The sequence below is a fragment of the Fistularia commersonii genome, chromosome 28 (genome assembly GCF_037954325.1).
Source record: "Fistularia commersonii isolate RoL2024-O1a breed Wild chromosome 28, RoL_Fcom_v1.0, whole genome shotgun sequence".
Classification (NCBI taxonomy): Eukaryota; Metazoa; Chordata; class Actinopteri; order Syngnathiformes; family Fistulariidae; genus Fistularia; species Fistularia commersonii.
Window position 1 is genome coordinate 12,604,322 of NC_141311.1, and position 14,006 is coordinate 12,618,327.

The window sequence follows — 14,006 nt, forward strand, 5'->3', positions numbered from 1 at the left end:
CCATTAATAGGAAACGTGCCCCACCGTAACTCACCATGATATATCAAAACCATTCTGGGCTGAGCTTAACACTGTTAGAAGTCTGGTATTGCCTTTTCAAAATTGATAAAAGGAATACATAATCTTGGCAATATAACCCATTGGGGAGCTGACTGGTACTAGTAGGCCAAGCAGCACGTGGCTTAAGCGGTCGCCAAGGCAAAAACTCGGGCATGGGAGGAGTTCGGTGAGGCCATGGAGAACGACTTTGGCAGGGCTTTGAGGAGATTCTGGTCCACCGTACGGTGACTCAGGAGGAGTAAGCAGGACACCGTCAAACAGTGTGTACAGTGGGGATTATGGGCTGAGATGTTGTGGATTGGTGGAAGGAATACTTCCAAGGCCTCCTCAATCTCAACAACTTGCCTTCCAATGAGGAGGCAGAGCTGTTGGACAGAATTTCTAGGCACAGCCAGGGTGTTGAGGGGATCTGGTTCGGTAACTTCATGATTGCTTATTGCAGACGATGTGGTTCTGTTTTATTCATCATATCGTGATCTCCAGCTCTCGATGGATGAGGATAAGGTTCAACCTGGGTGCTGGTGTCGGAAAGGCTGAGAACACCCTTCCTCCATGGTGAGAACACCATGGCTCTCAGCCAGACAAATGTGGAGCGCTCACTCTCGGGGAAGAGGCCCTGTCTCATGTGGAGGAGTATAAGTATCTCAGGTTCTTGTTCATGTGTGGTGCAAAGGTGGAACGGGAGATTGACAGGAGATCAGTGCGGCGTCAGCAGTGAGGCAGACTCTGAGCCAGTTGGCTGTGGTGAAGAAAAAGCTGAGCCAAAAGGCGAAGCTCTCAATTCATTGGTCAATCTACATTCCTACCCTTACCTATGGTCACGATCTGTGGGTCGTGACCAAGAGGACAAGGTCACGGGTTCTAGCGAGTTTTCTCCGCAGGCTGCACAGCTTCACCCTTAGCAATAGGGTGAGGAGTTCGGCCGTCCGGGAGTGGCTCAGAGTGGATTAGTTGCTCCTCCGCGTAGAGAGGAACCAGATGAGGTGGCTCGGGCATCTGGTCAGGATGCCTCGTGGACGCCTACCTGATGAGGTGTTCAGGGCATCTCTAACTGGGAGGAGACCCTGGGGAAGACCAAGATGGACCGCTGACAGGACGATGTCTCTAGCGTGGCCTGGGAAGAGATGCACCAAGTAGAGGGGAAGTCTGGGCCTCACTGCTACCCCTGCTGCTCCCGCGACACAATCTCAGATAAGCGGAGGAAGATGGATGGATGTTTGGATGGATAACTCAATAATTTATTTCTTTTTTACAGACGAGAAATAGCAATTTCATAAATAACATTTCAAATAATCTTACTCTCTTTAAATATATTTCATTTGTTACTAGTTACGCTTTCAGTCTTTTAAAAGTTCTTCTAAAATATGATGACAAAACGGAAATTCCTAAATAAAACAGGGACATACAAATAAAAACTAGCATGCCACCAGCATATCAAACTGGAAAATTGTAATGCACTTTAACTGTAGAAACATCTATTGTAGATCTGAGAACAATATCAATCCACATTGTTTCAGAAAACATGTAACCAGCACACTTCCGTGTCATTATATCAAATATATACACCTCTCTCAAAAATATAAAACAAGACTATGTATTTACACTTTGAAATTTCTGACACTCCCAGTTTATCAGTTAATCACAGTCAATTTTCATTCAAAAGGTTGCCAACATGCTGAAGACAAATCTCTATTTGACATTTAGGGAATAAACACACATTCAGATTGACAGCTTTAGAGCAAATAATCCCTCTGTTGTTTGAAGAAGTGATTGATGAGATGGATGGTTGTCTTCACTGTAGATGATCCGGTTAAACGATTTACTTCCATGCAACAGCTTATGATGACTGGTTTATCTTCAAATCAGTAGATGCTCCAATTAAAGCTCTGTAAAACAAATTGAGAAAGTTTTGGTTTTTACCCCAAATTTTCCATTATCATGATTCATCAAGTTATTTAAATACAGGAGGGCGGCAATAGGCAGGTATTGTTTGAGCTTATAATGTTTGCCAACAAATTTTCTGCCACTTCCCTGCCATGTGTTCAATATGTTTTTCATTTCCATTCCTGGGATGTCAGCTAGTTCAACAGCTTATAGCTGAGATTTATGGAAGCTGATGCATTTGGTCAGAGGGACAGATTACTGGAGGGGGATGTTATTATACTTTAATCAACTGACCTCTTTCCACCCTCAGCAACTGCAGTGTTTATTTCCCATGATTTCTTGATGTGCGCTGTAGTGTGAGTCCTTTCTGCTCTGTTCATTAAAACAGAGTAAAGCAACTGTGTGCGAGTTGATTTATAGTGATGAACAGCTGGGTTTTACATAACAGTGTTACTGTGTGAGGATAGTGTTTGAGGATCATCTGTCATTTCTTTGGGGGTGATACAGGTCAGCTGAAACATTTTGCAAATATCAATATTAAATGGGTTTATGGTTGACAGAGGGCATACACAAAAAAAGTTTGTGCTGGAAAGTATAAGACAAGGTTAAGAAGGAAAAAAAGATTATTTGTGCTGTATGTAAGATATAATTTCAGCTGAACTATGTAAAGAAGCCCGGTTCTGCTTTTTTTAGGCCTCCAATGAGTGTGATGCTATCTTCTGAAAGGTTTCACTCCAAATGTTTTTAATTGTAAACACTAGAGCTAATGCAATAATTTACTGTACATTAATTTTTAATTACATTTTTTGCATAATATATGCATAATAATTACTTTTGTACTCAAATGCCAGTTGCAGTAATAATTCATTTTACTTATATTGCATTTTGCACAATATATTACATTTCATTACATTGCATTTGGCAGACGCTTTTATCCAAAGCGACTTACAATAGACTTACAATAATATATACATAATACATACTTTATTACATTTTGCATGATATATGCATAATATATACTTTTCTACTCAATTACAATGATGAGTAATCTTTCATTTTTCTTATTATTTAACATTTTAGAATAGGGTGCACAAAGTCACATCAAGTACCAAAATATTTCATCCACCTGATTTTCTGATATGAGTGGTTTGGTGATCCTACAAAATAGATCTCCAAACCACTGAAATGAGATCTGACCCAGACAACCTCAGTGACTGAACACTTGACAGGCTCCTCCTCTCTCTAGCCATGATTTACTGCACTATGTGGCTTCAGCACTTAGATGAGAAAATGCCTTGTCTGTAAGAGATCAGTTTCAGTCGACTCTAGAAACTAGTCTGGTGGACGTTGCAGTTGATGTTATGTCATCCAGAACGTTTACCTTAATGTCAGATGTTACGGTTAACCTCTGCCATCATGGACTTTGGCCTGAAAAGAAAATGTTAGAGTTAAGATAAAAAAAAAAAAGTTGTATATTAGACAAAAATACCTCAAATGTTGTCAATTCTTGCGGTACTTGATTACACAGTTAGATAATTGATGTGGTATGGCGAGCTTAAGATGTTCTATCCGGAGAAAATGTTCTTAACAGTTTAATACATTCTATAAAACAACGTTGACTTGAAAACCAAATTAAGGTTAAATTTGACATTTTCATTTGTAGAAACCACTGAGTAATCGTATTTTGCCCTGTTGTGATGTACAATCATTTTGAAATGACTTTCCTGAAAATTAAGGTCACCTTTCTTTAGGGAGGGATGAGCTGGCATGTGTTTTCTCTTGCTCAAGTCTGTAGGTGGAATGTATTTATAGAATACATGTGGTCAAAGACAGAAAAATATCATCTTCATATCAAATGGGAAGGAGTAAATTGTTGCTCACCTTTCTCTTTGTGCTCTTAGCTTATCATCATCATACCTTTAAAAACAAAACAAGACAAGATTTACAAAGTGGGTAAAAAGCCTTCCAGGCCCACATGCAAACTACTGTCATAAAAGTCACCAATACTATTATTTAATATCAACAACAACAATAACATGCTGTTGAGGGTGAAAAATCTTTAATTTATTTATCTGTTATTTTGGAAAATTTGGCCCGTAGTATTTTTGATCAAATATATCTAAAACATTTGAATGTTGCAAACAGTTGCCACAGCGTTCATGATTGAATGTTTCAGTGGTGACTCTTAGTGGTAGAGAGTACCTACTGCAGCACACAGTCTGGAATCTGCACGTGTTCCATGGGGATGATCTGGCTGAGCTCTTCCAAAGTGTGAACGTAACGTATCTTATCCATGAACTTTACGCTGAGAAAAAAATATGCCAAACATTACAAAAAAAACAACAAAAAACAGAACAATAGGTTTTAAAAAACGAGACACAAAGGAACATAAAAAAGAAGTAGACTGGAGTTTTCATGCTTGGAGGAAAACAATTGAAATGTCTACGCAAGTGACCTTAAGCAGAGTGCCTCTACTGCCTCAGCCTTCATACAGCAGTCTTTAATCTCTGCACAACTTTATCTATGTACTTTTAACATCAAGAGTTGGACTTTTGACATATCTAACCAAGAAGTTTATAGATTTTGAAAGCAGTTTCTTTTATATTGCTTATCAGTCTGATCAGTGATTTCTGTTTTCATTTTCCATTCTATTATGTGGTTTATTCTTCTCAGCATCCACACTGGGCTTCCAGTAAAATTGCAGAGACTTTAGGTCTGCTTCATGTATTCAAATGTGGTATCAAGCACGCATATTTGGAAACTGTAAGGCTGCTGCACTTCTGTTTTTTTATGGGAATCCTTTGGTAGAGGGTGGCTTGTTTTTTGCAAAAATGCAAAAAAAATGTAGAGCGTTGATCATCCTTTCAAAGTCTTTTTGTTAAACTCTAAATTAAAGTAAGTTGGACAGTGTTTTTTAAAAGAGAAACATTTTTTTGCTTTTGAAACAGGCGGCAACAACAAGCTGTCTCCTGACTTTCATAGACTTTTTGACTTCACTGTAAAATCTTATCCTTTTTTAGAGCGAAGGGGTTTCTCAGCCAAAGTCCCTTGTCCATAGATATTAAATCTCACCTGATGAACGGCCTCGAGATGGCCAAGACAGTCCGGATAAACCATGTTGGGTGAGCAATGATGAGAAGCTTCAGATTCTTCCTCAGTCTGTGGAAGTAATTCAGTGTTTGTGCTATGTTAATGTTTTTTTTCCACTGTTAACCTCCAGTATCATCAGATTAATTACATTTCTACGCTTATTATTTATCACATAGAAATCTGTCTTACTTTCTGTCAATCATCTGATAGCATCTCCTGAGCCAACCGATGCCAGGCATCTTCCTACGAGGAGTAGCTCCATTTAGGTAAATGATCATGTAATCTTCTGCTACCAGCAGTTCAAGGCTGCTTACCACATACCTGGTGACAGAACCAACCATCACAGTTCTTTGACAAGGCAGTAACTTAAAAAAAACAATTGAGCATTTATGTCCAAATGATCACTAGAAAAGGACCATATCTAATGTAAACAAATTCTAATTTTGATGAGGAAACAATTATGATTCCTTTTCAATCCAAAGTTTTAATTGTGAATTCTTAATCTTTTACTGTGATAATGTAAGCTAAGAATACATTGAAAGACCAAACTGGGTCTTACAAAAAGAGGTTCTCCATGATGTATGTGTAGTCATCACAGCTGCTGTCGGGAAGATAGCAGGCTGCAAACACAATGATGGCATTCAGGCCCTCGCCATAATATCCTGAAAAAAAGCATTGAAAGAATCCATTTCATATTTTGCCATTTTGCAATCAATAATCAGCCTGTGACATAAGCCAGTAGCTTGTTCAAAAATATAAAATGTCTTTAATTGTTTAAAATTCAACTTCCTATTTAATACCCATTTTTCAAAACCCATACGATATTGGTGCACCAGAAGGTATTTCAGTGGCAGATTATGAGGACGGCAATTCAGAGAGCACAGAGGCAGATTTTCAATGTATGTAAACTACTGATTGTACTATTTAACTTTATACTAAATGAACAAATCCTAAATTAATGATGTTTCTCTGCCATGAACATTCTAAAAAAAAAATCTTAGACCTTTTGGTGTTCCCTGTGAAATTGGTCAAATAAAACAGAAGCAATAGCAATTGACAGAGCCAAAGTTTGTTTACATGGCAGTTATCTGATTCCATCAATGCCAGACGGGCTCTCCCGTTACTAGTTTGTAACTCACCTCCATGCGTGACCACTCTCAGATACGGTCTGATGACCTGCATGTCGATCCTTTGCTCCTGGTCTCCAATGATCACTGTTCGCCAAAGACGACCAGATGAATCTCGCTCTTCTTCACCTTCACCAGGAAGACCTTTGGCAGTGGCCACAGGGGTGTCATCTGTTAATAAGGTGATACTCGTAAGTTGTTGGAAGGCTCCCTTGGATTTGGTCACAAATTCATGATGTTGTTTAAAGCAGATGCATGTTAACCAGTGAGGTTTTTTTCTATGTACTTATTTATTATCTTTATTTGCTGCAATCAAACTTCAAAATAAGCACTGTTTGTGACCAGTTCTAATGTGTGACCTGTTCTACATATGTATACATCTCATTATTAAATTCAGGTTATTATTTAGATTTTTTTTTTTTTTTTACTCCAAACCTGTATTTCTACAACATCAAGAAGAAAATAATCAGTTTTTTATTATATGTCAGTAAGTAAGGCAGTAGTTCTGATACTGAGTCAGTAAGAATCCATTATAATTTTGGGATTTATAAACACTGCTGGGTTTCATCATTTGGCTGCCATGTATGTACTTCAAGCTTTATTTATTCTCAGTTTTTAGGAACAAGATTTGAAACCAGGTCGTTTGAGTGATGATTCAAATCAACCACCATGCAGGTAAAACAAAGTATTTATTTTATCATTCATTCATTATCTAATGATGATTAAACCTCTGTCTGACCTTCCCACTCCAGTTCGTTGCCATTATTGATGAACTCCAGTGAGTCTGTGTCATCTGGAGTCTCGATGTCATCCACATTGATATCCAGGTCATCTGGCGTCTCCAGGAAATCATCAGAGAGCAACGACCCCTCGCTCTGATCCAGCGACAGGTTCATGTCGGGGGCCATCAGAGTGCGACGCTTATGCTGGCAAAGGGACTCTCCCACATTTAGACTGCTGGGGGGGTCTGTGAAAGCAAATTTGGAGACTTTAGATACCAGTGTTGTAAATAAAGGGGTACAATGGTAGATAGTTGTTCCACATACTGGTTCTGTTGTCAGTGAGTCCACATGAAGAATCAAGTTCCCCATCTTCTGGTAGAGGCCTGGAAAAACAGGAGCGATAGAAATGAAGATTGTTTCTATTTGATCTGAAAGTAAATGACCAACGCAGTACACAGAGACCAGGTTGCGGTGCAGCCATGTGCCATCATCTAGTCTTATCTAACTGCACTTTGTCTCCAGAAACAATGTATTGTTTGAGAAATGAACACTAGTAATCATTATCTTTCCTACGACATTATAATTATTCAGGGGTAGAGGAGGACTAGGAGAGTGATAGAGAGATATATAGAAAGAGAAAATGGAAGAGAGATGCAGGGACACAAAGATAAGGGGATCAGTGCCTGAACAAACTAAGTGGAGCTCCTGTGATAATTATTATTATGCCATCAGAATCTTTTCATTGGTAAACCAAACACATCACAATGAGAGGGCGATAATCTGTTAGTTATTTAACGTCATACAGCTTTTTATCAAACAGACAAAATAGATAAAGCTTTCGCAATTCACAGATGTGCACATTTTGTGTGTCTGTATAATTTTGCTGACATAGATATTTTTTAATTTTCTCCTAGAAATGTTTAGTTTATTTCTGTTTCTTTTTTTTTAGATTTAGATTTTTCATTTACATTAGTAAATGAAGAATGTAGAGATCTATTTCATCTTCTTGCATACTTCCAGGCTGCTTCCTTCAGGGGTCACCACAGTAAATCATCAGCTTCCATCCAAGCCTATCCTCTGCATCGCTTCTCTCACACCAACTAACTTCATGTCTTCTTTCACTACATCCATAAATTTCCACTTCATTTTTCCTCTTGGTCTCTTGCCTGGCAGTTCCAACCTTAGCATCCTTCTACTAATATATTCACTGTCCCTCCTCTACATGTCCAAATCATTTCAGTCGGGCCTTTCTGACAAATCTCCAAAACATCTAACATGTGCTGTCCTTCTGGTGGACTCATCCCTGATCCTTTCATCCTCGCCGCTACCACAGAAAACATCAACATTTTCATCCCTTCAACCTCTTTGCTCTTCCTGTCTTTTCCTCAATGAAAACAACACACCATTCCTGGTCTAACTACTGTCGAATACCCATTTTTTTAAATTCTGGCTGATACTCTTTTATCAACATGCCCATTGAAGTCTGCAGCAATTACCACTCTCCCGTCTCTAAGGGTACTCTGCATCACTTCATCAAACTCACTCCATCATTTCTCATTCTCTTCTAACTCACATCCCACCTGTTGGGCATAACCACGAACAAGATTGAGCATCACACCTTCAATTTCTAGGTGCAGACTTAACACTTTATTTGACACCTCACGAACATTCCCAACAAAAACCTCCGTCAAGATAAGTCCTCTTTTTTCCTCCCATTAGTACCATGATTAAAACAACTTAATCAATGCTCCCAAGCTATCTACCTTTGTCTTCTGCATCATGTCAACCAACTCTAACTTTTCCTGTCATTGTCCCAATATTCAAAACTCTATTCTTTGTCCTAGACTCTTGCCTACTTCAGATATATTTAATTATAATAATAATGTTATTTTCATCGTTTTTGTATAACTGTTGTCAGTTTGTCAGTTTCCCTTGCTTTTAGCTTTATAGAAAATATGATATACATTTTAAAAGTGTCATCCTTGTCTTAATCACTTGTTCCTGACTGGATAGTGTCCCTGGGTACTTGCCAGTCAAATATTTATATGAGGCCCTTAGACTTAAATGTACCTCAGCCCTCGTGACTGATTTCATCAGATAACAATAGTGTTCATCTGTCACATCAACCACTTTTGTAGAAATACTACCACGAGACCATTCGGAAAAAATCTCTTCAGGTTTTTGGCCCACCATTATATTTTAAAGACCAACTTTTGCTGAATAGGCTACACTGTGTGCTTCTGACTTATCCATCTGAACATGTCAGCTATACTTACATGTTAATAGTATACTTAATAGCAAAAATATAATATTTCTCCCACCATTTTGTAATATGAATACAAGTGAAAGATAAACAACAAGCACATCTCATTTTTATGAGGCTTTACTTGATTTTGCCAGTATATGAAGTTATTTATACTGTGTACTGAGGTTTGCAAGTATGAACCCTTTTGTATGCTATTAGTATTGAAAGGGCTGCAAACAAAATTATGAATGAAATGAACAAACTTTATATCAAATACTTCCTACATCTGCTAAAATGCTGAATATTTCCATCCCAAATTGTCTTAAATTGGTTTGGTTTTAAAGAGAGGATTTATCAAAGCTGTATAAAAATATTTTGAAAAAAATGTACGGTGAAAATAATACTTCAACAAAACAACAACCTGTAAAGTACATTTTAAGAAATCTAATAGTTTGGATACTTTTGTGGCATTTTTGGCCAAGTAGCAGACTCCAACCATTTGATCACTACTATAGTTATTTTCATTATGTATCTATCAATATATGACAAATTAAATGTACATGTTTTAAAAGAAAGTACAATTTTGCATTGCTAGAAAATACCTGGAAAAAACGGAAAAAAAAAAACGCAAGAAACAAAAACAATGCCTGAACAAGGCACATTTTACAAATTACCAAAAACATTATGGGGAAATCTGACTGATATGCACAAAGGAAGAATGGATTCATAAAGTTCAGAGAAAATCAACAGTCATATTAAGATAACAAAGCAGACATCATTTTAAAGTAATAGTAAGATATACTTTTACAAAGATTTAGAAATCCATATTGCAGTATCAGGTAAGTTTTGTTTGTTCAGTGACTTCTGCTTAAGATATGCACCAAAAATATCACAAAAATAGTGAAAAATTTGAGACAAGGGGAACCTTAACTTTTGGTCACTTTGTGATATGTTGATATGGGTCTGATGGTGTACTGGTTGATGATTTTATAGACAAAAAATACAATTTCAAATATATAGGAAATGTACACTTTTCAGCACACATTTTTCTTCCTTTATTACTATTACAGTAGATAAGCAAAGGGACAATGCATACAAACATTAAGGATACCTTGGAAAATCTTCATCCTGCCATTCATCCTTAACCTCCATGCTGTCCATACGTAAAGTAGCTTCAGCCGTTCCCATCCCCCTCCAGAGAGGGCACAATGTGGTTTACTGCGAAAGCAACACCAGTCAGGAACACACTGTGAGGTTCAGGTAGATGTCTTAATTGAGCCAAATAACTTATCATACAACAGATGTCAAAGTCAAAGTCAAAGTCAAAGTCAGCCTTATTGCCAATTTCTTTACATGTCCTAGACATACAAAAGAATCATGAAGATGTTTGTCACTTTCCCACGGTGACATGAGATTTACATAATAATAATAGAGTGCACATTAAATAGTAAATGTTATTTTTGTAAAAGACAGACAGAACTCGTACAATGATCAGTCATGCAGAGTAATCGTGTGTTTCCTGTATCAAAAATGTGGATGCACAGAGGGAGGGGGAGTTCAGCGCTGTCACATTTGTTACAGCGGCCCATTTGTCCATCGGTATGGCAATGATGCGCAACGGGAAAACAACAACAGGAGTGCTCTAAAAAGGCTCCGGCCCTCTGGCTAAACACTGTCTACGCTGCTGATTGGATTCACGATGGTGGACAGTTCAACAAATTCCAGAAAGTCTAGAATACGTTGTGTTCGAACATCCAGAGATAAACAGATGTCTGTCTTATGTCTGCTTGGCAATGCGCTCGACTCTAAACAATCTGAGGAAGAAGAGCTGACTGTCTTTGGATCCTGGTGAATAAATTACCTCGTTTCAATCCCCATGTGCAAATCTTTAAACTCTCAGCTTGCACTTTGGAAGATGAAATAAGATGATACTTTATTGATTCCCACAGGGGAAATTGGAGAAAAAGAAAAAGGACATTATATCAATGGACTGATCTGTTTTGAGAAATCGGAAAAAAATGCCTCTAGTAATGGTAATTTGGAATTCAGTAAATAACAGCCATGGACAAATGTCTGACTTGTGCACATTACATGAATCAAATCTATGTTCATGGTGAGTTTATTTTTACTTGCTTTTTTGTATGTGATTTCCTTTTTAATTCTTCATTCATTGTCATTTAAGTCACAGTCTTGTAACAACTTAATATTTTGTGTAGTATTAGAACTTGTTAGTATTCTCCATACTTAACATGAGTTAGAATGAAGTAAGGAGATAAACCATGGGGTAGCAAAGCTTTCATCAGTCACATGACAGAGTTCCAGAATTTGATGCGATGGGGAATTCCTGAAACAGCATTTCACTAAGATCCTTCAAGTTACACCATATAAAAACGTTTTCCCCCGGAATCTAACCCATAATTTTTACCACTAAATATAGAACACACAAGAATATAGAGAAGAAGAAAAATCATGGAGGAACTGCAAATCACTGACATGTGAATGTCTCATGTCAAGACTCAAATAGTTCATTTGTGAAGTGTTAACTGACTGACGCGAGATAGTGTTGGATGTGCTTGATTTGAGCCCAAATGGCAGCCTTCATTTGGCATTCATTATCTCCCATTTTTACACTGAAAAACAGAGTCACCAACATTTTTCGTATCTACGTTTTTGTTTCAGCAGCCACTCCTTTTACTTTAAGCAGCTCTCATAAGTAATGTTCCTGTACTGTGACATTGAAGTGTCTACCTTTTAAATTTACACAGTCCAGAGGTTGAGGTTTAAGCGAATTAAGCGAATTAAGATTAAAAAAGACTACTGGAAAGGATTTTTCCTTATTTCAATCTAGAAGCGGGAGAAGTGTTAAGTGAAAAGCCATTAGAGTCATGCAAACAAGAAAAATATTTCATCATGAAAAACTCTGTTATTGACTTGGCAAAAATTAGTGTTCAAATGCTCTCGACTCAAATTAAAAATACCTCTGATAAACAAGAAGGGAAAAGTGTGTCATCACAATTTTGTTAAATCAAAACAACAAAGCCATGCAAAATCACATACTACTTTTTGCCAAACAGGAATGGTGGGGTTAAAAGATATCTGAGAAATCTAAATAAATTGTTCTCACTGTATCAAAAATTAATGTCTGCCTTCATGATCTTATATCAATACAAAACCTCAGATAACATGTCATGGCCACCATCCCTGTCCAAAAAATGTAAACAAATGCTAATCAAATCCTAAATCTTGGATTTTCATTCACAAGGAAGGATAAGAAAGTAATGCATGAAAGCACGTAATCCTGAAAAATGCTGGCCCATGTAAAGGAACAGTACTTACAGCCTGAAATTAAGAGGACTTAATCTTGTATTGTTTTCGAACTCCCCTTGTTGCTCCTCCTTCCGGTTCCTCCTCAAATATGGCTGAGCAGAATGGGGTGCACCACTTTGCTGCAAGTGGGTCACTCATGGACTCAGGACATGGGCTGTTTGATGAAGAGGCCCTGTTGGAAATAGTGTCCTCCTGCTGAGAGGAGAATGGTAGAAGGAGACAGGGTCACCAAAAACAAGCATCATCCTGCGCTCATCTCATCCACCACTCAGATTCCTTTCTGCTTTTTGAATGAAAGATGATTCCGCTCATCCACATCACGCTTATCTACCCCTGCTGAATCGCCCTACGTCCCCCTCCACACTACACACACTACTCCGAGCTATAATCCTGCTGTGATGATGTCATCCGTATGCAAGCTGCGTTTGTTTATGTAATCAAACCTTCCCTCTTTCTCTTTGATTTTCCTCAGCAGAGTGCAGCCCCTCCAGTCAGGCTCAGCTGGTCTCCTTTGCCTCGCATTCAGTTCATTTTCCATCCATGACCTACTGTGTTATGATCCTCATGCCACCCGAAGAAGAAAGACGTTCCTACTTTGCTGTTCCCAGGCAACAGCATCTTCCTCCCTCACAGCTGCTCTCGCTTGCTTTTTCTCACTATCTGTTTAAAGGTCTCTCTCGCTCTCTCTCTCTCTCTCTCTCTCTCCCCTCCTTCTCTCTCCCTCTCTCTCTCTCTCTCTCTCTCTCTCTTTCCCCTCTTTCTCTCGCCTCTCTCTTTCTCTCTTTTTATTGTGAAAGCCCCTCCTCCACATGAAGTCGCCTCTACTCTGAGTCACTGACTTCTGCATTTCCTCTCCTCCCTCTCATCACAGCTGCACTGAGCTCTGGGCAAATATAAGGCAACACTGTGTCACCACAACCAATGGCCAGCAGGAGCAGATGCTCCTCCATTCCTTTACTGCAACTAGATAATATGGTGAATTGTGTTTATTTTTAATGTTGACAAAATACACTCACAAATGAAAATGTTATGATGCACTGAATATTTCCTGCATATTTTAAATAAGAAAACACTATTTTTCAGAAAATTTAGATGGAGGGAATCCTTTTTTAGGGTTTCAATCCATCCCTGATCAGTCATATAGCTTTAGTTATGTAATAAGTATCCTTTCAGATGGTGATAGAGAGCTCACTATGAGACCTATGACAGCTGCAAGATCATGAAACAGTGCAAGGGTGTTTACCTTCGATCGAATGTATACAAATGTATTTTGTGAGTGTCGTTGAATTTTGATTGTGAAACTTTTACTTGTATTTTTGGGTCTTTCTTTGTGGAGTTTGCATGATCTCCCCATGTCTGTATAGGTTTCCTCTCGGTTCACCGCTTTGCTTCAAATGTCCAAAATCTCGAAATACATTACTTCACAACACTAAATTGGCCAGATGTGTGAATGAGAAAGTTAATGTCTCACCACTGTATCTTTTTAAGTATCCGCTTCTATTCCAAATAATATTATAGTATAAGTGGTAAAAAATGGTAACATTGCTTTTT

At 38.1% G+C, this 14,006-nt stretch overlaps 1 protein-coding gene across 4 annotated transcripts; it reads right to left on the bottom strand.

Annotated features, from left to right (window-relative positions):
* Window positions 1-1,276: 1,276 nt before the first annotated feature.
* On the bottom strand, window positions 1,277-13,188 carry atcayb (ATCAY kinesin light chain interacting caytaxin b). 4 transcript variants are annotated; one of them, XM_086175617.1, is made up of 14 exons: window positions 13,005-13,187; window positions 12,465-12,650; window positions 10,240-10,346; window positions 7,208-7,266; window positions 6,901-7,128; window positions 6,174-6,332; window positions 5,594-5,696; window positions 5,224-5,355; window positions 5,017-5,103; window positions 4,151-4,249; window positions 3,826-3,861; window positions 3,686-3,733; window positions 3,326-3,372; window positions 1,277-1,946 (listed from the first exon to the last, which is right to left on the bottom strand). In XM_086175617.1, exons 3-13 carry the CDS (start codon window positions 10,314-10,316, stop codon window positions 3,333-3,335), a joined length of 1,068 nt encoding a protein of 355 aa, XP_086031743.1. In that variant the 5' UTR covers window positions 10,317-10,346; window positions 12,465-12,650; window positions 13,005-13,187; the 3' UTR covers window positions 1,277-1,946; window positions 3,326-3,332. The 4 variants fall into 4 exon arrangements, with proteins under 4 accessions (XP_086031743.1, XP_086031742.1, XP_086031741.1 ...); XM_086175616.1 differs by having other exon boundaries at window positions 12,899-13,187; XM_086175615.1 differs by having other exon boundaries at window positions 12,465-13,187.
* Window positions 13,189-14,006: the final 818 nt, after the last annotated feature.